The 26,938-nt window shown below is 53.3% G+C and overlaps 1 protein-coding gene across 3 annotated transcripts; it reads left to right on the forward strand.

Moving 5' to 3' along the window:
• The first annotated feature begins 750 nt into the window (after positions 1 to 750).
• On the forward strand, positions 751 to 25,591 carry CRYBG2 (crystallin beta-gamma domain containing 2). 3 transcript variants are annotated; one of them, XM_068967377.1, is made up of 20 exons: positions 751 to 889; positions 6,129 to 8,772; positions 9,123 to 9,170; positions 9,267 to 9,379; positions 9,562 to 9,691; positions 13,946 to 14,085; positions 14,866 to 14,992; positions 15,232 to 15,267; positions 15,613 to 15,749; positions 15,903 to 16,029; positions 16,285 to 16,424; positions 16,525 to 16,651; positions 16,912 to 16,944; positions 17,071 to 17,183; positions 20,574 to 20,703; positions 21,995 to 22,134; positions 22,499 to 22,622; positions 23,964 to 24,122; positions 25,203 to 25,362; positions 25,459 to 25,591. In XM_068967377.1, exons 2-20 carry the CDS (start codon positions 6,184 to 6,186, stop codon positions 25,545 to 25,547), a joined length of 4,662 nt encoding a protein of 1,553 aa, XP_068823478.1. In that variant the 5' UTR covers positions 751 to 889; positions 6,129 to 6,183; the 3' UTR covers positions 25,548 to 25,591. The 3 variants fall into 3 exon arrangements, 2 of the variants coding, with proteins under 2 accessions (XP_068823478.1, XP_068823479.1); XM_068967378.1 differs by having other exon boundaries at positions 775 to 889; positions 25,293 to 25,362; XR_011144645.1 differs by lacking the exons at positions 21,995 to 22,134; positions 25,203 to 25,362; positions 25,459 to 25,591 and having other exon boundaries at positions 775 to 889; positions 23,964 to 24,090.
• Positions 25,592 to 26,938: the final 1,347 nt, after the last annotated feature.

Raw genomic sequence — 26,938 nt, forward strand, 5'->3', positions numbered from 1 at the left:
AGGGCAGCTCCGCTTGGTGTCAGAGCTCTCTTCAGCTTCTCCTGTGCCAAGGAGGGAAGCCAGGGGTGCCGGGGGGTACCCAGGGGGCAGGCCAGAGAGGCTATCACTGGGTCTCTGCTTCTGCTTTCCCTCAGGCCCAAGCCCAGAGCCGCTCAGAGTTGGACCTTCGGGCAGGGAGCCTTGGCTCCTGGCTTTGGAAGCGTCGACACAGCTCAGGGGGGCTGGTGGAGCCTCTGGGGCGCCTCCAGAGGCCTGCTGTAGGCAGCGCCTCTGACCTGGCCAACCATGCCTCCATGGGGCCAGAGAGCCTGGCACCAGCGGTGACCTCAGGAGAGCCTGCTGGAGCCAGGGGTCCCTCAGGCCCACCACTGGCGCCTGGATGTTTGGAACAAGGACCTCCGGGCCACTCCTGCTGGCAACCCCCACACTCAGCCCGGGGGTTTCCTCTGCTGCCCGAGGCACCCAGCAACCTGGAAGACGTGCTGCCCCGCCCAGCGTCCTGCCCCAGGGCAGAGGGGGCAAAGGGCGAGCCTACCAGTCCAGGGCCAGCCCTGCCAGAGCCAACCCTGCCAGAGCCAGCCCAGACCCTACGTGAGCGTCCCTCTGCCAGGAGGACCCGCTACTACCACATCACTGTCAGCCTGCAGGGGCGTGAGCAAGCACCTGGGGAGGAGACGGAAGAGCCCAAACCGGCCCAACCAGCTCCCCACCCCTGCGGCCCTGAGGAATCCAGGGGCTGGCAGGAGCCTCCCCAGGGGCCCCGCCCCATCACAGGGTGCCTAGCTGACCCGCCTCAGGAACCCCAGCTCCGAGCCCCACCACATCAGGGGAGCACGGCCCAGCGGCAGGAGCTCCGGGCCGGCCGGACGCCTGGGTCCCCGCTCAGACGGTGAGTAGATTTCACCCCCCACGTGGGGCGGTGGGGGAGGAGGAAACTGACCTGGCCGCCCCTTCCTGGGTCTCTATCTCGTCTCTGGGCTTCTCTAAACCATTCATTCAGTTTTCCCGGGCATAGGCTGACTCTGCCATCCCCTCCCCTTCCCATCTCTGCCCTCTGTTGCCTGCCCCCCAACCCCGTGCATGCCCGCAGGCTACCTCCGGGGACCCAGTTTTGCTCTCCTCCTCCATCCACCTGGGGAGGGGGATATCCTGTCGCAGAGAGGATGGGGAGGGTCACCTTATCCTCAGCAACACCTTCCCCAGCCCCTCGTTCTGTTCTGGAGACCACTTTCTCAGCCTGAGACGAGAACTCTCAGGTGATGCTGGATGTCCTGGGGTGAGTTGCTTAACTTCTCTGGGCCTTGAGTCGTCAAGTTGATTTGGTCACTGGAGATGAAGGAGGAGGAGGAGGAGGTTACAGGAAGATACTTTGAACTCTAGAGAGTGGGGCAACCAAAACAGCCCAGATGCTTATTAATAACGCTTCAGTCGCAGCAATAATTACCCCACCTGGCCCTGTGTTGGTGAACAGGCGCTGAGGTTCCCAAGCCCTGGTTTGTTTTTTTTTTTAACCTTTTTATTTTGTATTGCAGTATAGCCAATTAACAACGTTGTAATAGTTTCAGATGGACAGCAAAGGGACTCAGCCATACATATACATGTATCCATTCTCCCCAGACTTCCCTCCCATCCAGGCTGCCACATAACATTGCTAAGCCTCGGTTTTTCTTTTTTTAAAGCCTCGGTTTTTAATCTGTGGCTGCAGGGACCCCTGACTCTCCTGAATCTGCCTGGTGGGTTCAGAGAAAGGAGGATGGGTCCTGTAAAACTCACTGACAACACGGTGAACTTGAGACCTCTCTAGAACCACTTGGAAGGGCACACCAGGCCTCAGACAGCGTTCTGAAAAGTTCTCACTGATGATGGTGGTGGTTGTCACCTATGGTTCCCTTTCTCAGCGTAATTCTATTTAATCCTCACAGCAGCCCCATGAAGTAGGGCTAATCCTGTTCTCCACCCTCTCACCCCAGTGACAGACGGGAAACTAAGGTTCAGACAGGTTTCATCACCTGCTCTAAGTCAACCAGAAAATGAAGGGGCAAGAATCTGAACCCAAATACCTGTGTTCCAGAGCGTCCCCGGTGGCTCAGCAGTTAAAAAACTCCGCCTGCAATGCAGGAGACACAGGTTCAGTCCCTGGGTTGGGAAGATCCCCTGGAGAAGGGAATGGCAGCCACTCTAGTGTTCTTGCCTGGGAAATCCCATGGACAGTGGAGACCGGTGGGCTACAGTCTATGGGGTCTAAAGAGACAGACACGACTGAAGCAACTGAGCGTGCACGCCTGCACCCGTGTTCTAAACACCTCTCTCTCCTGCCTCTCACGGAGGCCTCAGAGGCCCCGTGCAGATGGCGGGGGGTGGCGGGGTGCTGAGTGTGGTTGCTGTACAGAGCTTTCTGTGACCTGTGATTTCTTTGTGACCACATGGGGGTGAAGTCTACTACCATCTGTGCGGGGACCCAGATTTGGAAGCACTGTGGCGGCAGAGGCAACACCAAGGATGCCCACGCCTCTGGGCCGGAGTCAGGGTGATGATCCTGTGACAAGGAAGAGGGACCTGTGCGATTCTGTGCTCTGTTTGTTGGTGTGTGCCTGTGTGTGACGCAGCATGTGCTTGTGGGCCTGTGGGCCGGTTTGGCCTAGTTTGGGGGTGACTCACAGGTAAGCGGGGAGAATCCAGGCCTTGTTGGGTTAGACAAGGTTCTTTCCCACACTCCCCCCACCCCCTCCACAGCCCCTCCCTTTCCCAGCCCCACACAGCTGATCTGGAAGTCACAGGTGACCCAGCTGGTCCAGGGCCTTGAAGAAGAGAGGGCTCTGGAAATGGGCATTTCTGCTGGCCTAGGAGAGGCCTCCTGGGGTTTTGAGGTGTGTCTTCAGAGGAAGGACAAAACGGGGTCAGGGGATCTATAGGCAGGCAAATTCCTGCGTAGTGTGAAGAACATTCTAGCCATCGTGACTATTCAGGGATGGAACGGGTCAGCTGTTAAACTGCGACCTCCCTGTCCCTAGAGGTATGCAGGCTGAAACAAATGACCACATGCTTGTGGAATGACTATCAGGGGTGTTGTCTGGGGGCTGGGTTCAGAGAGGCATAGAATTCTGATTATTGGGAGGTCACAGACGTATCTGATACGAATACCAGTGGCTTCCTCTTCTGAGGTTCTCCTGTGGCAAAAGCCTATGGAGGCCTTCCAAATGTGATTCCTGTTTTTATGTCTAATTCTTTGACCCCTGAACTCCCGGAATACCACTTTCAAGAGAAATTGGCTTTGGATGAATCTAACCAGAACCTGGGGCTTCCCCAGGGGCTCAACAGTAAAGAATCCACCTGCAATTCAGGAGATGCAGGAGGCGTGGGTTTCATCCCTGGGTCAGAAAGATCCCCTGGAGGAGGAAACGGCAACTCACTCCAGTACTCTTGCCTGGATAATTCCGTAGACAGAGGAGCCTGGTGGGCTGCAGTCCACAGGGTCCCACAAAGAGTGGGACATGACTGAATGACTGAGCACGCACGCGTGCAACCAGAACCTAGCACATCACCTAACACGATGAACGGTGAATGAGTGAATGAAGGAATGAATACATGACTTAGAACCCAGGCTCTGCCCCCTACTGTCGGTGCCATCACGGATAGTGAATCTCAGCGAATGGTGGTTATTATCATTAGTACCAGCCAGGAAGATGGAGATTCTGTTGGAAGAAAAAGAGCTCCTTAGTGAGGACAGAGGAGAGGGCTGGGCCTTAGGGAAGGGCTACAATCAGGTGTCTGAGTGTGTGGCTGTCAGGAATTCTGGCCTGGGGAAAGACTTGGGCATCCCTTCCAGCCCCTCCCCTCCGTCATACGCAAGACTTTCCTGGGGCCACCCAGAGCCCATCCTGGACCAGGCCACATGCTGTCACAGTCACCAGTGGTCCCCGAGTCAGGTCAGGCTTCCCTGGGCCTCAGCCCCATTCAGCTCTGTCCCTCATAAAACCTGAGTCACTTCTGGGGCCACAAGACAGGGTCAAAGTTCTGGGTTCCATCAGCCTCTCAGGAGGGAGGGAAATGGAGAAGAGGGGAGGGCAATCGGGGGCATGGGTCCATTTCCGGCCTTAAGGGCCCCTATGATGGTCTGGGGGCTGCCACACAGAGAGGAGGAGCTGCAGACAGGCCGGTACTGAGGCTGGCACAGAACAGGCTGATCTCTTGGGTTCTTGAGGCCTGAGAATAGGATTGCCCTACTAGTGCAGCCTGGAAGTCAGGGTGGGGACTGCCTGGCCCCTTCCAGGACTGCTGTGCCTCCTTTAAAAGTAAACCCCCCAAAACACAGAGTCTTAGTTTACCAGATACATTAGGAAGTTTGATTTGGTGGTTCACCACTTAGGGTTAGATCCAACCCTTGTCTCTGCTACTGTGTGACTCTGGGCAAATTTCCTAACCTCTCTGAGTCTTTCCCCCCACCCACATCTGCAGAAGGGGAATGTGTGTTCATGATTTATAAATAATTTATTCTGTCTTAAAAAACTGAAGTGTACTGGATTTAATATAGCAAAGTGATTCAACTATATACTATTTTCCATTATAGGTTATTACAAGATATTGAATATAGTGCCCTGTGCAATATAGTAAATCCTTGCTGCTTATCTGTTTTATAAACAGTAGTTTGTATCTGTTAATCTCATACCCCTAATTTATGTCTCCCTCTCCCTTTTGGTAACCATAAGCTTGTTTTCAGTGTCTGTGAGACTGTTTCTGTTTTGCCCATAGATTTTTTTTGGCTGTGTTGTGTGGCTTGCGGGATCTTAGTTCTGACCAGGGATTGAACCTGCACCCTCTGCAGTGCAAGCGCAAGTCCTAACCGCTGGGACCACTAGGGAATTCCCATGCATAAATTCATTTGTATCATTTTTTAGTTTCTACATGTAAGTGATATCATATTATGTTTGTATTTCTCTGTCTGATTTACTTCTCTAAGTATGCTGCTGCTGCTGCTAAGTCACTTCAGTCGTGTCCGACTCTGTGCGACCCCACAGATGGCAGCCCACTAGGCTCCTCCGTCCCTGGGATTCTCCAGGCAAGAACGCTGGAGTGGGTTGCCATTTCCTTCTCCAATGCATGAAAGTGAAAAGGGAAAGTGAAGTCGCTCAGTCGTGTCCGACTCCTATCGACCCCATGGTACTCCCTAGGTCCATCCCTATTTTTGCAAATGGCAATATCTCACTCTTTTTTATGGCTGGATAATAGCCCACTGTGTTTATACACCACATCTTCTTAACCCATCATCTATGGATGGACACTTTAGCTGCTTCCATGTCTCGACTATTGTAAAGAGTGCTGCTGTGAACATTTAAGTATATGTGTCTTTTTGAATTAGAGTTTGCATCCTTTCTGGATATCTACCCAAGAGTGGGACTGCTGGATGATATGGTGCCTCACTTTTTAGGTTTTTAAGAAAACTCCATACTGTTTGCCATAGTGAATAATTTATTCTTCATGGGGAAACTTAGGAGTCAGCATTTTCGTTTATAAAGTGAGTTTTTATTCTTTCTCTCATACTGGATTCCAACAATAACCCTGTGAAGCACATACTCTTGTAATTCCAGTTTTCTGGCCGGGGGCCCTGAAACTTGCTGAGGAAAAGTGGCTGCCCAAGGTCATCTTGCTGATGAGTGACAGGGATAGGGGGAACCCAGCTTTGCTTGAGGCCAAAGCTGTCTTTCCTCACCTTCCTTCATCACGATTGGAAGCAGGGTCAGAACATGGCTTGTCTAGTTTTCAGCTTTCCGGTTTTCTAATTTTTAGCTCCTAGAGGACTAGCCCCAGGCTCCTTGGGCAGCGTCACAGCCCTGTCCACAGACCAGTGAGTCGGATCCACAAGCCTCTTTCCTTCCTCTCTCTCCTTCTAGGCTTAGGCCTCAGCTTCTCCCCTTGAAGGACCGTGGCATAGGAGAACGCCTGAAAGTAGGGAGAGGGGTGGGAGCTCTGAGGGTATCGTGCCCATTTTACTGATGAAGAAACAAAGGCCCCGAAACGCTGGTCTGAGGTTACTCAGTCTGACCTCTGCAGAGACAGCTATTCTACACTGCAGGAGCCACCCTGACCACTCCCCCTGACCCCATCTTTTTTCTTCCCGGCACCCTCTGCAGCGAGCTGGACCACAGCGAGCCAAGGACACCTCAGGACGCCTTGCCGGGGCCCAACATGGAGGAGGCCAGCGGGCCCCCGGCTGAGGCCAAGCCCCAAGTGGTGAGCACCACGTTGACATGGCGGCAGCGGCCCCCTGCCCAGGACGAGGTCAAACACCGTTTCCACAAGGTGTCCCTGGTGTCAGAGGCCCGGTTGGAAGCCCCCTCCAAGGAGACGTTTGAGTCCAGCCATCGTCGAGAGGAAGTCAATGGCTTTGCTGTCTGGGAGGAAGAGACCATGAACCACCAGGGCCCCCGGGACGGGGCTGGCTCCAAGAGCTTCCAGAGCCACGGGCCCGTCTTTTCCAAGAAGTACATACTACCCCTCAAGGAAAAAAGGCCAGTGGGAAGACTGAAGGAGGCTGCGGAGCAGGGTGACGGCAGCCCGCAGCCCCCCAGGACCGAGCCGCCGAGCGCGGGAGCCACGGCCAGGACTGAGTTTTCGGTGCCGGCGCACGGGCCCCGGGAGCCGAGCCCCCACCCGGGTGTGAGTCTCGCCAGCGGCAGCTCCAGGAGCCTGGAGGAGCGGCGGGTAACGCGCACTGTGCGGACCACCGTGATGGTGGGAGGCCACGTGGACCGCCGGGTGAACAGCACCGTGATCAACTCCGTGGGGCCCTCACTCTTGGGTGAGGCCCTGCCAAGGGGCCGCAGTGTCGCCCGCGCAGTGCGGGCAGTGGTGGTGAACCCCCAGACCGAGGGCTCCCCCAGTCGCAGTCAAGCCCTGGAGCTGCTAAGTAGCCTTGTACCAGCTGAGCGGACCGCCCCCACCAGCCGGCTTCCCAAGCCCCTGGCTGCTGTGCCACGGAGTCCAGGTCTGGGCAGCACAGAAGGGTCAGCCCTTAGGCAGCTGCCTGAGACAAGGATGGCAGAGCCGAAGGACAGATCTGCTCCGGGCCCTGCAGGCTTTCTGGCGGAGGCTCACCCCATTCTGAGCCAGGAGGTCCCTGCAGCCCACCCAGACCAGGAACAGGACAGAGCCCTGGGTGCTGGGGTCCATGAGGTCCCAAGGGTGCAGAGACCCACCAGCCCCACCCAGTCCCCTCTCCAGACCTCTCAGGGCCACACCCCAGTACCCTCCTCTCCCAGACTCCAGACCCGAACCCTCTCTCTGGGCCTAGTTCAGCCCCCAGAGCAACCTGAAGCACCTACTCAGGCTCGGGCCCAGCTCACTCTCAATCCCCGGGGACCCCAGGCCCTGCCCTCCATCAAAAGAGAAGGGCTTTCAGATCCCCCTGCGGCCACCGTCCTGCCCATGGTGAAGACTGAGGTTGTTATAGTCCCTGGACAATCTCTTGCTCCATCCTCTATGAGATGGAAGGCCATCACCAGCCCGGGAGGTCTTTCTGCTCCATCCTCCCCAAAGAATAAGGTTGTTCAGGACTCTGAAAAAGTCCCTGTTGTTTCCCTTATCCAGAAAGAGATAGTACAGGGCCCTGGGGTTCCTGCTGACTCATCTCCCAACCAGAAAGAGGTAGTGCAGGGTCCGAGTGCTCCTGCTGCCTCAGCCCCCAAACCAACCGAGGTTGCCCGGGGCCCAGAAGTCAGCCTGATCAGCCAGAAAGAGGTCGTCTGGAGTACGGCAGGCAGCCCTGTCCCTCCCCTCCCCAAGGAAGAGGCTGCTCAAGGCCTGACAGTTCCTGCCGTCCCATCCCCCAAACAGGAAAAGGTTGTCCAGGGGTCTGAAGAAAGCATCGTCTCATCTCCCACCCAAAAAGAAGTTGTCCAGGACCCTGGTGCTTCTAATGTTCCATCTTCCACCCAGAAAGTAGCCGTCCAGGCCCCAGCCACTCTCATCGCTCCCTCCTCCTCAGTGGGCAGGATATCCTCTGGTCCAGGAGGTCCCCCAGCCCCGGTGATGATGGGAGCAGAGACCAGCCGGGAGTGCCAACTTGTCCCTGAAGCCACCAAGGGCAAGACGTTCCTGGAGCCATCGAGGGAGGAGGAGGAGGTGGCCCTGACCGCTGACCTGGAGATTTTCCTGGATACCCTGCGGAGCATGGAGCCTCCTGAGATCCTGCGCACTCACCGGCTACCTCGAGCCCCCCGCTCCTCCTACCTGGCCATGTACGCCACCCTGCCTGCCATCGAGGAGGACCAGCCTGGGCCATGTGTGCTGGGACCCAGCCCCCAGGAGGTGCCCACCCTGGAAGTAAAGAAGGAAGAGAAGGCACAGGAGGAGGAGGAGGAGGAGCCAGAGAACCCCTACCTGAGCGACGATGAAAAGCTCCAGCGCAGGCAGGAGAGAGCCAGGCCGGGCCCCCCCAGGGACCCCTCCCCTGCCCGGCCTGCCCAGGTCTCTTGCTCTCCTCTGGAGATGATGAAGAAGCATGTAGCAGGTGCCAAGGGCCCCCACCCAGAACCGGGGCCAGAGTGGCAGGCAGGCAGCCGGCCCACTTCCCGTCTTGGAGGCAGCCTCCTCTTTGGGGGTCTGGTGCCTGCCCTGAAGGAGGCCCCCACCTTGGAACCACTGGGCACAAAACTATCCGCTCTGCAGCCCCACGGGGCACCGGGGCTCAAGAAGGGTCCAGGACAGCTGCCCCTGCTCTACAGTGAAAGGCCGCCTTCACAAAAGCCGGCACGTGCCCGGCCCCCGGAGGGGTGGGTGAGTGAGGCCTTAGGCGGGCAACGGAGGAGGGCTTGGCCTCATCTAGGCCAGGGTTTGGATCCTGTGAGGACCGGGATCCTGGGAGGCAGTCTCCCGATCCAAGCAGCAGGCTGTTTGCACTGAGGATTCCGAAGGGCTTGATAAAATCTCAGAAGCTGGGGAAGGGGGCAGTTCCGGATACAGAGTGATGAAGCCCTGGGGGCTGGGAGCAAGTGTAGCATTCTCTGTGGGCCAGCTCTTTGCGGGTTGGAGGCCTGCAGGGAGGATATGGGATTCCTGGAGTGGCAGGTTAAGAGAGGCAATAAAGAGGCAACCCCATAAAGACGTATCACGGCTCTCCATTCCAGAACCCAGCACTGAAGACCCAGGGCAAGCTGAACACAAGGCCTGGAAAGGTAGGGGGCGCTGGGGTTGCGGGGCAAATGGGTGGAAGAACAGGAGGTGGGGGTTCTGGGGACGGGCCCTAAGGACCCCTCTGGGCCTTCTTGCAGATTATCCTCTTCTCAGAGCCTGGCTGCCAAGGCAGCCGCAAGGAGGTCTGGGAAGATACTGATGATGCTTCCGGCTGGGCCCATGTGGCCTCCATACGGGTGGTCCGAGGCTGGTGAGTGCGGAGCTCCCGGTGGGCTTTGGCATGTGAACCTCAGGGATGTGAGGACAGTGAGAAGTGCCCACTGAGGGCAGAAGCCCCCCATAGCTACCCAGAGACCCTGCCTTGCGGGGACATCTTCCCCACGCACCTCCCACCCAACTCCATTCAGTGACCCTAGGTCTCTGTGCCCACAGCTGGGTGCTGCACGAACAGCCAGCATTCCAGGGCCGGAAGCTGGTCCTGCCTCAAGGGGATACGGAACTTGGAGCCCCAGGATCAGCATGGAGTACCCAAGGCATTGGCTCCCTGAGGAGGGTCATCCGGGTGAGTGGCTGGGTGTGGGGGACCAGATGTCGCCTCATCTACCCTAAGTCCCAGGCCTTGAGGAGGAAGACAGGGACACCTAGAGCTGGGATTTCTGGGAGAGATCACAGGCTTGGAGCCTGAAGAGGGTTTATACCTGTATAGAGTCCTGACTGTGGAGCCAATTGGAGAAGAAAGGGATTCTGCGGGATGCTCAGCCTGGCTTGGGGAGGCCGAGGCCAAGCCGCACTAGCTCCAGCTGGAGCCTGGGGAAGGATGGAGTTAGAGCAACATAAATGGGTGGGGCTGGCTGGGGGCACTCACCACCCATCCAGGGCCCAGGTGTTCAGGCCCGCAGCCAGAGCTGAGGTGCCGCGTATAGACCCATGCGCACAGACCCATGCACACAGAGACGCTTCCCTGGTGGCTCAATGCTAAGGAATCTGTCTGCCAATGCAGGAGACGGGGGTTTGGTCCCTGGGTCAGGAAGACCCCTTAGAGAAGGAAGTGGCAACCCACTCCAGTATTCTTGCCTGGGAAATCCCATGGACAGAGGAACCTGGCCAGCTATAGTCCATGGGGTTGCAGAGAGTCGGACACGACCACAGGGACTAAACAACGACAGCATGGTCGGAAAGGGCACAGTGTTACAGTTTCATATCTCTAAGGTGGGGAAATACCATTGTCAGAACACAGGTTTATAAATCACTAAAATTAAGCGGACAAAACCATCTTGGACACCAGAGAGACCCAGAAAAGAAAGCAGAAATCTAAAATCAGGGCCTAACAGCCATTTTGGGATTTTTTTTTTTCTCTTCTTCTTTTTTAATGGAAGGACAAAATAACTCTTGAGTCCAGAGCTGTTGCAATCCTCCTGGTAAGAGAGGAAGAGAATCTTATGTTAACTAGGGCAGTGGCCCAGCCATGCAAAAGAGGGGACAAGAATTTTCAAACCCTCTCCAGAAACACACAAATGTTTGCAGACAATTTATTGTGAGCTTCTCACAATAAATTCATCTTCATGTGGGAGGTAATGAGGTACAAAAGAGAACCAAGGGCTTTGAAGTCCAGTGGACTTGGGTTCCTTTGATTCAGTAAGCATTGATTAGGTGCCTAGTGTGTCCCAGGCACTGGGACATGCTTTGCAACAGTGAACAAAAACTGCACAGCTCTGTTCTTGGCCCTGCCACTTACAGGCCGGGTGCCCTCAGGCAGCCCACTTAACCTCACTGAGTCTGACTTTCCAAGTCTGGGAATGCCGTAACACTTCCCGCTGGGAAGACCAAATGAGAAGGGGTAGGACAGGACCTTAGCATATGTCTTACACTCAGTAGATGTTTCATAAACATTTTAAAAAATATTTATTTACTTACTCAGCTATGCTGGGTCTTAGTTGCAGCATCTGGGGTCTAGTTCTCTGACCAGGGATCAAACCCGGGCCCCCTGTATTGGGAGCTCAGCATCTTAGCCACTGGATGACTGGAGAAGTCCCTGTTTCATAAACATTTGATGAAGAAGCGAGTGAATGAAAATGATCCTGATGAAGAAGAAACACCCAGAAATGCAGAAAGCATCTGTAGCTTCCTGAGATGCAGTGCAGGTGGAGGCCAGTTTCAGTTCAGTTCAGTTCAGTCACTCAGTCGTGTCTGACTCTCTGTGACCCCCATGGACTGCAGCACGCCAGGCCTCCCTGTCCATCACCAGCTCCCGGAGCTTACTCAAACTCGTGTCCATTGAGTCGGTGATGCCATCCAACCATCTCATCCTCTGTCGTCCCCTTCTCCTCCCACCTTCAATCTTTCCCAGCATCAGGGTCTTTTCCAAGGAGTCAGTTCTTTGCATCAGGTGGCCAAAGTAGTGGAGTTTCAGGTTAAGCATCAGTCCTTCCAGTTTAGGAAGGGGTAGAAATTGGTAATGGCACCCCACTCCAGTACTCTTGCCTGGAAAATCCCATGGATGGAGGAGCCTGGTGGGCTGCAGTCCACTGGGTCGCAAAGAGTTGGACACAACTGAGCAACTTCACTTTGACTTTTCACTTTCATGCACTGGAGAAGGAAATGGCAACCCACTCCAGTGTTCTTGCCTGGAGAATCCCAGGGACAGGGGAGCCTGGTGGGCTGTCGTCTATGGGGTCGAACAGGGTCGGACACGACTGAAGCAACTTAGCAGCAGCAGCAGCAGCAGCAGCAGAAATTGGTATAGAGTTGGAATTGTATACAAAGAAGGATCAAATTCAGATCTCCAGAAATGGCTGTCCATCCTGCCCATCCCTGCACCAGGCTGGAAATGAGGTTCCCAGAGGCAGGGCAAAGGGCATGGTACTTGGCAGTCTCCTTCTGAGAACTTTGGTCTTAGGTCCCAAAGGGCCAGCGAGGGACCAGCGAGGGCTTTGGACTCAGGCTTATCTGGCTGACATTGCAGAGAACACCCCAGTTGTTTCTGGCTTCTGGGGAGAAGCCCCTGGCAGCCCCAGCTGGACAGACTTGGGGAAGGCAGGTGTGGACGGGGATAGTCTCTGAAGGGTGATGGATGGTTTTGTTTTTATCTTTTGACTATGCCACACGGCATATGGGATCTTAGTTGCCTGACCAGGGACTGAACCCATGCTCCCCTGAATTGGCAACGGAGTCTTAACCACTTGCTGTTGTTCAGTCGCTAAATCATGTACGACTCTTTGTGACCCCATGGACTGCAGCATGCCAGTTTTCCCTGTCTTTCACTATCTCTCACAGTTTGCTCAAACTCACGTCCATCGAGTTGGTGATGGCATCCAACAATCTCCTCTGTCGTCCCTTCTCCTCCTGCCTTCAACCTTTCCCAGCATCAGGGTCTTTTCCAATGAGTTGGCTCTTCACATCAGGTGGCCAAAGTATTGGAGCTTCAGCTTCAGCATTAGTCCTTCCAATAAATATTCAGGGTTTATTTCCTTTAGGAATGAGTGGTTGGATCTCCTTGCTGTCCAAGGGACTCTCTAGAGTCTTCTCCAGCACCACAATTCGAAAGCATCAATTCTTTGCCCCTCATCTTCTTTATTGTCCAATTCTCACATCCATACATGACTCTGGAAAAACCATAGCTTTGACTCTATGGACTTTTGTCAGCAAAGTGATATCTCTGCTTTTTAATATGCTGTCTAGGTTTGTCATAGCTTTCCTTCCAAGGAGCAAACGTCTTTCCATTTCATGGCTACAGTCACCATTCACAGTGATTTGGGAGCCCAAGAAAATAAAGTCTGTCACTACTTCCACTTTTTTCCCCATCTATTTGCCATGAACTGATGGGACCGGATGCCATGATCTTAGTTTTCTGAATGTTGAGTTTTAAGCCAGCTTTTTCACTCTCCTCTTTCACCCTCATCAAGAGGCTCTTTAGTTCCTCTTCACTTTCTGCCATTAGCGTGGTATCATCTGCACAGATGAGGTTATTGATATTTCTCCCAGCAATCTTGATTCCAGTCTGTGCTTCATCCAGCCTGGCATTTTGCATGATGTACTCTGCATTTAAGTTAAACAAGCAGGGTGACAATACACAGCCTTGTGACACTCCTTTCCCAATTTTGAATCAGTTAGTTGTTCCCTGTCTGGTTCTAACTGTTGCTTCTTGACCTGCATACAGATTTCTCAGAAGGCAGGTCAGGTGGTCTGGTCCCATCTCTTGAAGAATTTTCCAAAGTTTGTTGTGATCCACACAGTCAAAGGCTTTAGCATAGTCAATGAAGCAGAAGTGGATGCTTTCCTGGAATTTCCTTGCTTTCTCTATGACCAACGAATGTTGGCAGTTTGATCTATTGTTCCTCTGCCTTTTCTAAACGCAGCTTGTAAGTTCTTGGTTCACATATTGCTGAAGCCTAGCTTGAAGGATTTTGAGCATAATCTTGCTAGCATGTGAAAATGAGTGCAATTGTACAGTAATTTAAACATTCTTTGGCATTGTCCTTCTTTGGGATTGGAATGAAAACTAACCTTTTTCAGTCCTGTGGTCACTTCTGAGTTTTCCAAATTTGCTGGCATATTGAGTGCAGCACTTTAACACTTTAACAGCATCATCTTTTAGGATTTGAAATAACTCAGCTGGCATTCCATCATCTCCACTAGCTCTGTTCGTGGTAATACTTCCTAGGTCCACTTCCTAAGGTAATACTTCCACAGTCCAGGGTGTCTAGCTCTAGCTGAGTGACCACACCATCGTGGTCATTGGGGCCATTACGACTCCCTCTTCCAGGGAGGTCCAAGGTGCTGTTTTACACTTCATTTTCCCACCCCTCTCCTTCTGCAGGACTACATTACCCCAGAGATCAGTCTGTACTCTGAGGAGGGCCTCAAAGGGGAGCGAGTGAAGCTGACTGAGGCCTTGGAGGACCCCCAGGGCCTGGAGAGGCCCCTGCAAGTGGCATCTGCCACTGTTTCCGCAGGACTGTGAGTCTGGGCTTTCTGGAAGCCCTTCATTTAACACTCACTCTGCTGGGTGCTGGGGACACAGAAGTGACAGGACATGGTTCTTGCCTGTGAGAAGTGCTCAGCCTACTGGTGGGGCCAGGCAAGCAAGCAGACAGTAGCAATCCGGAGTTCCAGGATGGAGGAGCACAGGGCTGCAGGAGCAAAGGACAGCACCAACCCAGCCCAGGTCAGAGAAGCCTTCCTGGAGGAGGAGACTCCTCAGCTGGGATGAATTGGCTCCATGAAGGCAGGGACTTCATACGTTTTTTTCACTACTGTGTCCCTGATGCCTGAAGCAGGAACTGGCATGGGGTAGATGGCCCTGAAAATCTGTTAATTGAATGAATGGGGAAAAAAAAAAGAGTATACTAGCACCTACAAAGGCCCAGAGGTGAGAGATCTAAGCTTTGAAAGTTCAGTCTGGCCAGAGAAAGCAGCACAATTGGGGAGATGGGAGGCCCAGGAGGAAAGCCTCTTTGTGCAGCTGGGCTGTATTATGAGGCTAATGGAGAAATTTAAGCAGGTATGGGTACTAGAAAGAACTCTTCGCCTTGTGTGCAATTAGAGAGGGTCAGGTCAGAAGAGAGATCAATGGACTGGCTGCTGCAGGAGATGATGGGGGCCTGAAATGTTCTCCAGAGTTCCCTTGATCAGGGCTTCTCCCCCCAAACTCACTTCTTCCCTCTGCACTTTCCACCCCATCCACTAATCTGTATTCCTGGGAGTCTAGGGTGCAGCTACTTCTCTGCCTTCTTCCAGGTGGCTTCTATACCCCAAACCCTTCTTTGAAGATACTCCCTGCATTCTGGAGCCTGGAGAGTACCCCACCTCAGAGGCCTGGGGAGCATCAGACCCCAGCATGGGCTCCCTGAAGCCCATGAGATTGGTAAGGAGTAGGTGGGCCCAGTAGCCTTGCCCTGCAGTCTGGAAGAAGAAGAGGCAGGGCCTGGGAACTCCTACTGGGAATAGGATTCGAGGAGAGGGAGGATTTGATCCTAAGGGAAGGGGGTAGGCCATGGGATTGGCCATTTTTAAGGGTCTCAGGAACAAGTCAACCCAAAGTCATCAGCCCCAGTCTGTCTCTCCCCACCTCTGGGCTGGGGTCTCACTCTGTCTTCTCTGCAGGGCTGCCCAAGTGTGGAGAGGCCAGGGGAGCCCAAGGTAAGAGCCTGGGCTTCAGGGTCAAAAAGGGCCTTTGGGTAGGGGGTGTGTATGTGTGTGTATGCACCATGGCCTGGACTAGAAGATGGAGAGGAGGGCGCTGGGGCCAGAGGCTGGGTCTGGGGGCAGGTGGTGGTGGTGATGGTGGAAGCCGACTGATTCATTGGGAACCCGCTTTTGATGTGGAAGGACCAAGTCACAGGTCAGAGAAGAGAAAGGAGTCAGGGGAGGGCATGGGGCTCAGGCGAGGGACGGGGAGGGCTTAGCTCTGGGCTGATGCTGGCGAGAGTCATCCGGGGATGGCTGGGTGGGTCTGGTCCCACCCACACTACCCCTCCCCCGCAGGCTGTGGTGTATGAGGCCCCAGGGTTTCAGGGCCGGAGCTGGGAAGTGAACAGAGACATCTACAACCTGCAGCAGCCAGAGGATAGCCAGAGCCCCAGCTTGGCCTCTGTGGGGTCCCTGCGAGTTCTCGGGGGCTGGTGAGGACTCAGGACCCTTCCTTCTACCTCATCCTCCCCACTGGCCTCTACCCTCCAGGGTGGGGATGACCTGGGCTGCCTGGGGGTGGGGGCAGCTATTTCACAATCCCATGGGCTTCCTGTGACTCCGTTTGTCTGTCTCCCTCTGCTCAGCTGGGTGGGCTACGAGAAGGAGGGTTTCCGGGGTCACCAGTATCTGCTGGAAGAGGGAGAATATGCTGATTGGTCACGTTGGGGAGGCTATAATGAGGTGTTGACCTCCCTGCGGGTCATCCGAACGGTAAGCAAGAGCAATTGGGACATTCAGCTGGTACCCTCTGTTGAGAGAATTTGTGCCTCCTCTCCTTGTTCTCCAGAGTAGTGGGAGTCTTCCTGGAGCCCAGCCTCTCTCCCTCCTGCTGCCCTTCCCCAGCCCACCCTGATCACCTCACCCCAGAGTCCTTTAGTGGGATGCGTCCTAGGGGTCTGGGCACTCCCAGGGGTTTCCTTCTGTCCGTCCGTGAGCCGGGAGCAATCGACTGTCCCTCGGGCCTAGGACTTCGGGGATCCGGCCGTGGTGCTGTTTGAGGCCATGGACTTCGAGGGGCCGGGGGTGGAGGTGAGCGAGGCATTGCCAGACGTGGAGCTGGCGGGACACGGCCCCAGAACGCAGGCCATCCACGTGCTCAGCGGCGTGTGAGTGACTAGGGGTCTCTGGGGAGCTGGGCGGGCCGGGGGCGGCTCCAGCAGAGGCGTCGGCTCCGCCCCGCTGACCCGCACCCCGCCCTTCCTGCAGGTGGGTGGCGTATCAGGAGGTGGGTTTCTCCGGGGAGCAGTACGTGCTGGAGAAGGGCGTGTACCGCAACTGCGACGACTGGGGCTCGGGCAACAGCGCCCTCGCTTCGCTGCAGCCGGTCCTTCAGGTGCGTGGCGGCCGCAGGAGCCGGGCCTCTTGGTGGCGAAGGGTCTGGGGTCTGGGCTGTGCCCGCTTCAGTGGAGGCGGGACTAGAAGGAGCAGGCCTGGAGCTCCTGGGGGCGGGGGTCTCCTGTAAGGGGGCGGAGTCAACACAGACCCCAGACTCCGCGCGAACTGCGAAAAGGATCAGGAATATTGACACGAGAGGCGTTGAGGCTAGGGGCTAGTACTCTCGTTGAATCTCAAAACTTTGGTCCCTTCCTTCAGGTCGGGGAGCACAATCTGCACTTTATCTCAAAGGTAAGGAGGTGGTTGGGGCCTCTGTCTCCTCACCCTCATTTAAAATCTCTCCCTCTCTTCCCCATTCTCTCCCCCTCAACTCCATCACCCTCCTTCACTCTCATCTCTTCCCATCTCTGCTGCCAGATTCAGCTTTTCTCCGGCCCCGACTTCCTGGGTGACCACATCTCTTTTGAAGATGACCAGAGCTCTCTGCCCACCGCCTTCCAGCCCCAGTCTTGCCGAGTCCACGGCGGCAGGTGAGGACGTGGGAAAGGGGAGACCGGGCCTGTGGGCGCCTGCCCTGAAGCGCTTAGCTCAGCTTGGAAATCGAGGCTGCAGTTAGAAGGTCTTTGTTTGAAATGACTTCCTTCCTTTGGCTTCCTTGGGGTAAGCTCTTCTGCCCCGAGAATCATTCAATCTTAAAAGAAACAAAGCAAAATAAAGTTTTAATAGCAAATGTAAACATTGTAGACAGTATAAAGAACTTCAGTTTTCATTCACCCCTCTGCCTTTTTTTTTTTTTTTTTTGGTAGAATGTTTTAAATCCCCAACCCAACATAAAATTTCACAGGTAAATAATTCAGTATATGTCTCTAACAAGAAAGGACACACGGCCTCAAGTTATTATCACATATAATAAAATGAGGAGTAATTTATTATTACCTAATGCCCAGTCCATGTTCAAATTCCTCCCGTTATCTCAAAAAATGCCTTTGTGAAATTCGTTTGTTTTTCTTAGAATCCAGACAGGGTCCACACATCACATTTGGTCCATTTGATCTCTAATGTATAGCAGTCCCCTCCCCTTCTTTTTGTCTGATACCATTCATTCGTTTAAAGAAACCCAATAATTTGCCCTGTAAGTTTCCCGTCTTCTGTGTTGTAGATGATTGCTTCCTTTTAAGCTTGTTCCTCTGTGCCCCGTATTTCCTGTAAACAGGTAGTTTACCTCCAGAGGCTTGCTGAGATTCAGGGTGTTGTGTTTCTTTGTCAAGGATATTATATACGTGGTACATGTACTTCCCACTGCATCACATCAGGATGTACGTGTCTAGTTGTCCCTTTTTAAATGATATTAAGATCCCTACATTATAAGATTCCTCAGTGACCTTTATTTAATGATATCTAGTATCCATCGCTAGGAGTCGGATACGACTGAGCGACTTCACTTTCACTTTTCACTTTCATGCATTGAAGGAGGAAATGGCAACCCACTCTAGTGTTTTTGCCTGGAGAATCCCAGGGATGGGGGAGCCTGGTGGGCTGCACGTCGCACAGAGTCGGACACGACTGAAGCGACTTAGCAGCAGCAGCAGCAGCAGCAGTATCCATTGACGATAATTGCCTAGACTCATTATTTCTTTAGAGGTTACAAAATGATTTTCTAAGTTTTGTTATTCATTCTACATATATTAGCTGGAATACTTCTATAAAGAAGAACTTTCCCTTTTTAACTATTTATTTACCTGAAATACTTTCTGCAAAAAAGGCAGTTTGATCCTTTCCCAAGAGTCAGTGTTTGCCCCTTTCTCTTAATCAATTTTCAGAATAATTTTTGAATCAGTGCCCTAGCAACCGCCAAAGCTGACCAATGAAGATTTTTTTTAAAGTATTGTTATGGACTCATGGGTTTTTATGTATATGAAAGGCTCCGGTCCTCTGGAGTCACTATTCTTTTGTGTACTCAAATTACTTCACCTTTGGCAAATGGACGCCCCTCCAGATTGCTTCCTGGGTACTTTTAAAAAATGTGTATGTTTATTTTTTACTGCATCGGGTCTTTGTTGCGCCGCCAGGGCTTCTCTCTAATTGTGGCAGGTGGGCTGCCCTAAATCATGAGGGATTTTAGTTCCCGCACCAGGGCTTTAACCCGAGTCTTCTGCCTTGAAAAGTAGATTCTTAATCATTGAACCATCAGGGAAGTCCCTTTCCTGGGTACTTTTGATATGATCCCAATAGTTTTTTTTCTTTTTTTTTTAAATAACTTCCTGTTTTTTCTGGTACAATAAGATGTTCCTGGATCATTTTGTATATATTTTTTGCCTCTAACCTGGAGTCACTTCCCAAAGAATCCTGGTTGCTTTTAATGGATAATGCTCTTTGAAGATCAAAAATTTGCATGCTACGTGTTTCAAAATTGTAATACTGATTCTACTACTGATAATACTGCTACTCACAGTAAAACCCAGTGAGTGCTGTTTGAGGTTTCTCTGTTGTTCTTTTTGTCCTCAATACATTCACCTACATCCCATTAGGTATGTTCATTTCAAAATATTGTGTTGTTTACTTTTTCTGTGCGGTTATGCCACCAACCTGATATATAATTAGGTTCATTTACATTGTTTATTTTAATTTTAGGAATACTTCTCATTTTTATTTAATCCTAGTTTTTAGTTACTGAAAATATTTATTGTGTTCCTGTCTTAGTTTGAGCTAGCAACAAAGTACTCTGGGTGGTTTAACAACAGGAATTTGTTTTCTCACAGATCTGGAGGCTGGGAAGTCCAAGATCATGCTGTTGGTTGATTTGGTTTCCTGGTGAGGGCTCTCTTCTTGGCTGGCAGATGGCTGCCTTCTTGCTGTGTCCCCAGGGATCTCTTCCTCTGGTGGGATCTTAGTTTCCCAAAGATTGAACCCAGGCCCTTGGCAGTGAAAGCTTGGATCCTAACCATTGGACTGCCAGGGAATTCCCCTCTTTCTCTTCTTATAAAGACACTAATCCCATGATAAGGGCTCCACCTTTATGATCTCATCTAAACCTAATTACCTCCCAAAGGCCATCACATTGGAGGTGAGGGCTTCAACCTATGAATTCCGGGGAGATACACATTCAGTCCATAAGAGTTCCAAAGTTAAGACTTAAAAAACAAGTTACAGCTTTGCTCATGCTACTTTTTCCTCTCCCACCCTCATTTTTTAAAATGTTCGTTCACTCATTCATTGTTTTTTTTTAAAGATATAAGCAAATATGCACTATATATAAATTTGCATATACCTGTAGAAACCAAATATATTTTGTTTTCCTCCTTCTCCATTTTTTTTCACAGTAGGAAGCATATTGCAACCTGATAAATATACCAAAGACTACTGAATTGTATACTTTAAAAAAGTGAATTTTATCTCAGTTTTTTAAACAGGAAGCATACCATTGACACTGTTATGCACCTTGTTTTTTAAGACTGTTTGGAGGTCACTTTATATCCCTCTGAAAGCTCTTCCTCATTCTTGTTGACTGCTGTGTTGTACTCCAGATTCGTGCTTCCTGTCCTCAGTTGATGGACATTTGGCTGCTGCCACTCTGCCACTGCAAACAATGTGTAATCACTAGCCTTGTGTATGTGTTGTTTTGTGAAGGGTGTCCTTGGAACAGATTCTGAGAAATAGGCTTGCTGAGTAATTGTGCACGGAGTTTGGCGTGACTGCCAGATTTCTCCTGAAGGGCAGTGTGATTCCATTCAGTTCTGTCTTAAGTCTGACTTCAGTTCATGCTGTTGCAGCGCCTGGTCATCCTTGGCCTCCCCTGGCCTGGGGGACCCCCATCAAGGTTGCATTCAGTGTGCTATATCTCAGGGGGGCCGTGCAGGCCAAGGGCAGGGTGGGCTCAAATACCTACTCATGTCCCCCTATTCTTCCCCTTCCTTCCCCAGCTGGATCCTGTTCAATGAGAAGAACTTTGAGGGTGAGCAGTACATTCTATCTGAGGGCGAGTTCCCTACTCTCACAGCCATGGGCTGCCTGGCCTCCACAGTCCTGGGCTCTCTCCGGAAGGTGCCCCTGGTGAGTGCCCCTGTCCAGTTCCAGGCACCCCTGAGGCAGAGGTGAGCCTGCCTCTTCCTACTGCTGAATGAGCTGTCGGGCTTAAATCCAGCCTTCCTCAGAACGACCACAGGTCCTCTTGACCCCAGCGCTTCAAAGCCAGGTCAGCCTACCAGGGATATATTGAGTCCCTGCTGAGATAGATCCTGGGGACCCTGAAATAAATCAGACACAGCCCTGCCTTCAAGGAAACCAGAAAGATTACAGTGCAGAGTGGTGTGTCCTGAAACTAGGGTGGCCCAGGGCCAGGAGGGGCTGGTGCTCGGGGGGTGGGCTGGGGGCATGGGCGACCACTGAGGTGGTGGTTCTGGGTAGGGGGGAGTGAAGCAGGAAGATGGCTCTGTTGCATGGGCAGAGATGAGTGGCCGGGGGAAGGCCAGGGCTGCTGCGACAGAGAACCAGGACAAATCATGATGTCCTAGACCAGGGACAAGCAGAGAGAAATGACACTGGTCCTATTAAGGACCTGGGGTCTGTAGGACTTGGTGGTGGACAGGGGACCAGTGGGAGCAGCTCAAGCAGAACGGCTGGCCCTGACTTTAGCACGCTCCAGGCGGGGCTAAAAGGCTTCCAGTGCTCTAGGATGCCCCATCCTCACCGCAGTCCTAGGAGCCGTACAACTATTATCTTCTGCCTTTTTCCCATGTGAAAACTAAGGCACAGAGAGGTCATGCAGCTTGCTGCAGGTCACACAGCTGGTGACTGGCAGAGCCAGGTTCTCCCCAAGGCAGCCTGGCTCTGGAGTCCATGCTCTTTGCAACTCCACGCTGGGCTCTGAAAACATACCTGGTTCTGGAGCCTGGCTGTAAGGGCCTTGAGCAAGCAGTTTCCTCCTTCCAGCCTCAGTTTGCCTCTAAGTGGGGATAATCATGGCACCTACGTCTAGGGCTGTGAAGTTCTGATGAGATCAAGAAAAGCTCTTAGCACAGAATCTGGCGAATCGGTCAGCCCTGAATACTCGTGAACTGATGTTATAATGACCAGGGTTATTATTCTTACTCTTCTTAGAAGTGCCATTTACCAGGGAGGCGGTATTAAGGCAGGGGGTGCCCATCCAGCCCAGGCTGCGTCTGACGATGTGGGCGCCCCCAGCTGGCAGTGTCCAGGAGTCAGGGGCCCTGTGGGGTGCAGCTCAGGAGGAAGAGAGCCTGAAATACTGACCTAGGAGTCACGTGTCTGGAACTGGGGGGAGGGGGTGCTGAGGGCGGGGCTCTTGTGGCCTCACCCTTTCTCTGTGCCCCCCGGCCCACAGCACTTTTCCGAGCCGTCCATTTTCCTGTATGGACTGGAGTGCTTCGAGGGGAAGGAGATTGAGCTCAGCGGGGAGGTGCGGAGTCTGCAGGCCGAGGGCTTCAACAGTCACGTGCTGTCTGTGCGGATCAAGGGGGGCGTGTGAGTGTGTCAAGGGGAGGTGGGGGGCTACTAGTGAGGGACGGGGAGATCGGAGGTCTCTGGATCTTTCCCCACTTTCCTTCCACTCCGTCCAAGCCAGGAGCGAGCGGGGAAGGAGTGCAGGCTGGGAAGACTCACTGGACCTCAGGGCTTGGGCCCCAGCCTGGAGTGGCTCCTCCAGGACCCTACTCTGCCCTACAAACCCCACCTCCCTCTCCACCTGTTCCTGTGGCCCAAACCCAAGGCAGAGGAGTCCCAGCTTGTAGGAAGGGGAGCTGGAGACCGTCCTGACGGCCGTGCCTCCTCTCCTTCCTGTCTGTCTGTCTGTCTTCTTCGCTGTGTCTCTGGCGCTCACTGGGTCCAGCTGGGTGCTTTGCGAGCACAGTGACTTCCGAGGCCGCCAGTGGCTGGTGGACAGCTGTGAGATCACCAACTGGCTGACATACAGCGGGACCCAGCGGGTGGGCTCCCTCTACCCCATCAAGCAGGTGGGTAGCATGGCGGGTTGAGCACATCTGGGTCACCCCATCTGGCTTTGTCTGCCTGTCTGTGTGCATCCCACGTTTCCCAAATTCGGTGTATATGTACTTTGGTCCTAATTTTTGTCCTACTATGATTCCTCTTGAACCGTTATCTCTTTAATATTTTCCTCTAAATGAACTCACTTTTTTCTTTTTTAACTTTATCCTTATCCTAAGGTATAATGTCCATAAGATCGTGGGTTTGATATGTGTGTGTGTCATTTTTCCTTAATAGGCACTGATAAACACATTGCCATTACTTTTTAAACAAGAAGGCTTATTATCCACATAAGCCTGAAAATTATCTCATGTACCACCCATTAGCGAGCACGCCTCACTTTGCAACGCCGTGTCTGTACCTGTGTTTCTCTGTGTCTATGAATGCACGTCTGGACCTGTGTCTCATTTATGTGCAATGAGGGCATGTGTGTGGAGGCCTGGCCACAGGGTGTGTGTGTGTAATGCCATTTGTATGCGTGTGTCCTCTGGCGGCGATCTGTGGCAGCCCTGTACGTCTGTGAGAGTGTGTTTGTGACTGCGTGTGGCTGTACTTGTGACACTGTTGAAAGCATGTGTCTTCGTGTGAGGATACCTGTACGGTCCCTCGTAGAACATCACTGCTAGAAGAAATCTTGGAGGTTATCTCCAGCCCTCACATTGTACAGAAATAAAGGCCCAGAGAAGTGGACAAGGCTTTGCTCTACCATCTTTGCGGGCAGTTTACCTCTGTGGCCCTCAGTTTTCCTCATCTATAAACTGGGGCTGATATGTCCGATCGACCTGTTGTGAGAGCTGAATAATGCTGTGTGGCCCTCAGAGCAGTGTGGGATGTCAGCAGACATTGGCTGTGACCGCGGTTATTACTGTCGCCACCACCCAAGACCCCTGGCTGATTTGTGGCCAAGCCAGTGTCCACCCCGCCGTGGTTCCTCTCCAAACTTTTAGCCAACCGGAGTGCCTGCTGTGAAGTCAGCGGGGAGAGCAAAGAGTGCGTGTACCGGCTTTCATGTGTCCATGTGTCTGTGTCTGCCGTCCTGTGCAGCCACGTGGATCTGGGCTGTATCTGCCAGTGTGTCTGTGTGCATCTCTACAGATGTACAGCTGTGTGGGTATGTGCTGTGAGTGTGCCCTCGGCATATGTGTGAGAAAGAACGGGTGACTTAGAAGCAGGGACAAGATTGGTTTGGGCCAGGAGGGAGAGCCTGGGAGCTTGGGTTACTAGAGGGTCCAGAGTTGAGGGCACTGGGGGCCCAAGGGGGAGCATCCCTGCCCAGACAGCCCTGACTCTCGACTCCCCCCACTCACCAGCGCCGGGCTTATTTCCGCCTCTGGAATGCAGCACTGGGGGGATTCCTGACCGTGCCGGACCACGTGGAAGACATGAAGGCGGGCCGCGTGGTGGTCTCTGAGCCCCGAGCCGGAGGCAGCAACATCTGGTTCTACGAGGATGGGCTACTGAAGAACCAGGTACTGGTTTAGGGGCTGGGACAGCGACATCAGGGCCCTCAGACCTTCACAAGCCCACCTTCAGGAGTCCCAGCCTGTGCTCAGTCGGAAACAGGAGCCAGTCTTGGGCCAGAGAGGCAGAGAGATACAGACACTGGGACCCTGGGGAGCTGGAGAAAGCAGGCTGTGTACCCTTGGGCAATTCAGGCTCTTCCCTGGGCCTCTGTCTCATCTGCAAAACAAAGGGGCTGGACCAGAGGCTTCTAAGGGACCTTCCAGCTCTGATAACCTGTGACAGATCTGGGTCCTATTATTAATGACAGATTTGGGAATTCTCTGGTGGTCCAGTGCTTAGGACTTGGGGCTTTTACTGCCAGGCACCCGGGCTTGAACCTGGTTGGGAAATCAGATCCCACAAGTCATGAGGCACGGCCAAAAGGAAATGATAGATTCATTGCACAAATCTTTCCTGAACACCTGCCATGTGTTTGGCCCTCCTGAAGCTTGCTTCCTAGTGAAGAGAGAAAGAAACGGCTTCAATGAGTCCTAGGTGTTGAAAAGTGCATGGAAAAATACATGAAGAAAGGAAAATAGGGAATACCAGTATCTCTGACAAGGGGAGCCCTTCCTGAGAAAGTGGCGGTGGAGGGGACACCCTGCAGATGTCTTCCTTGTGAACATCATGATGTCTTCACGTGAACATCGCATGAAATCCCTAGAGGGCACTAGAGGGCAGGTCCTATTATACTTCCCATTTTATAGGTAAGGAAACCAGAGCAGAGTTTAGTAACTGGCTGAAAATCACATAGCCAGTAAGTATGTGGATGTTTGCTGCTAAAGCCTGTGCTTCAAGAGTCAGTCATGGAAGCCTTCCTGGAGGAGTTCCTATTTTCCCAGCTCTTTGATGGTTTCTCACATTGAACCAGAACCCTTTCAACAACCATCCCCCCAGGAAAACAGAGCTCAGGAAGATAAAGACGTTTGCCCAGAGTCATAGTCCACGAGAGCCAGAAATTCAAAGCTCGGTGTATCAAAGTTGTCTTAGGTTTGGCAGAGTCCCTGGGGGAGGGCCGGTGCCTGACGACCTCCTGGGGGCCTCAGGTGGCCCCCACCATGAGCCTGCAGGTGATAGGCCCCCCCAGCACAGGCTCCAAGGTGGTGCTGTGGGCTGAGAGCCGCCTGCCCCGCCAGACATGGAGCATCAGTGAGTCGGGCCACATCTGCAGCCAGATGTTTGAAGGTCGGATCCTAGACGTGAAGGGTAAGTTGGGCATGTGTGTGGGAGAAGGCCCCTGAGGGCAGTGGAGTCCCCAGCTCTTTCTGACCATCTCCCCGTCTCTTACCCCATCCCCTGCAGGCGGCCGGGGCTACGATCGGGACCACGCAGTGCTGTGGGAGCTGGCCAAGGATAGGGCGTCCCAGATCTGGACTGTCCATGTGCTTTGAAACCTCCCTGCCACCCCCCAGCCCTGGAGGCTCTCCCTGGGATGACATGTTTTTATAGGGTTTTTTGTTGTAACATAAACTGTTTTATACTATGCTCCCAGGTATCCTTGACACTGCACCTTGATATTTGGGGTGGGGGGCGGGAGTGAGGTTTTATTCACCTGCCTTCTGACTTGCCTAGGCTCAGGTGGGCTTGCTTCTTCCCTCCTTCCCGTTCGGGCGTTCAGATGCAAGGCCTCCCTCTGCCACCAGAGGGAGCCCTGGAACCAGACTGACTGCAGAGACCTTGTCAGTCTCTGCAAGTGTTCCCGGAGCGTGGGCTATGGGAGCACAGACATGAACCAAGCCTTGGTCCCTGTGCTCAGGCAACCCACAGTCCAGTGGAGGATTCCAGCGGGTAGGGTGATACAGTCAGTGACAGGCGAAGAAAGGAAGTGGAGGCATGCACAGGGGAGGACTTGAAACTATATTTAGAGGCACAAGGCATGGAACACTGCCCGGAGGAGGGAATCCTCACCTGCAATGTGGAGAATGAGAAGGAGTCAGCCGGGCTAGAGGATGGCAGAGGGGTGCAAACAAATTCAGGGGTGGAAGCCTGGAAGTCCAGTGTGATGGGGGCAGGGTGGGCCGGGCGAGAGAGGCGAGTGGGAGCCACACCTCAAAGGGCCTCGCTCACCAGAGCCTCTCAATTTCTCCCAACCCTGGTCTCAGGCCCTAAAGGTTTGATCTCAGTCAGATAAGCCGGGACAGGGGGTCTTGGTCCCTAACCCGGCTCAGAGACATAGTCCTTCAATCTAGCAGACCCTTGGCCTCTTGGCTGAGGTCCTCCAGGAAGAGGCAGAGATGTTTCTCCAGGGTCCCTTTCCCTGTCTGTTGATCCCAATTCCAAGAGGGGTACGAGTGGTTAGAGCAGCTGTGTGTCCTTCCTGCCTCCTAACCCATGGGTAGGTGGGAAAGAGACAGACAGCGGCCTCTTCCCCTTTCTCAGCCCCCCTGTGGTTGGAGGCGTGACGACAGGAGGCTGGCTGTGAGGGAACCGCTAGAGGTTGGGCGGGCAGTTCTCTCTGACTCTGTTGTTCTGAAGAAACTCAGGTAATGGTGTGGGGGACTCGCCTCTGCAACTGTGGATGCCCAAGGTCTGGGTGGGTGTGTGTGGGTCCTCTGGGACCTCCCTTCCTGAACTCCCAGGCACTGGTGACCAAATGCAACTAAAGAGAGGGTGACTACGGCAGGTTCTGGGCTGGGTCCTTTCAAGGGGATCCAAACAGGTAGGGCCCCAGTTTCCAGGCTTTGGGGCAGGGAAGGTGGGGTGTGAGCTCCCTGGTGCCACCTCTCCTGCTGATGGGGACACAGGCAGCCCCTGGGTGCTGGCTCTTCGGGTCTGGTGATGT

Source organism: Capricornis sumatraensis, chromosome 3 (assembly GCF_032405125.1).
Source record: "Capricornis sumatraensis isolate serow.1 chromosome 3, serow.2, whole genome shotgun sequence".
NCBI classification, from domain to species: Eukaryota; Metazoa; Chordata; class Mammalia; order Artiodactyla; family Bovidae; genus Capricornis; species Capricornis sumatraensis.

Bases quoted from the DNA above. Each gene is read 5' to 3' on its own strand.
- CRYBG2 (XM_068967377.1), top strand. From the start codon at position 6,184: ATGGAGGAGGCCAGCGGGCCCCCGGCTGAGGCCAAGCCCCAAGTGGTG. The intron at 9,380-9,561 runs GTGAGTGCGGAG...CTGTGCCCACAG, and splicing joins ATACGGGTGGTCCGAGGCTG to CTGGGTGCTGCACGAACAGC. The intron at 16,425-16,524 runs GTGAGTGACTAG...CCCTTCCTGCAG, and splicing joins ATCCACGTGCTCAGCGGCGT to GTGGGTGGCGTATCAGGAGG.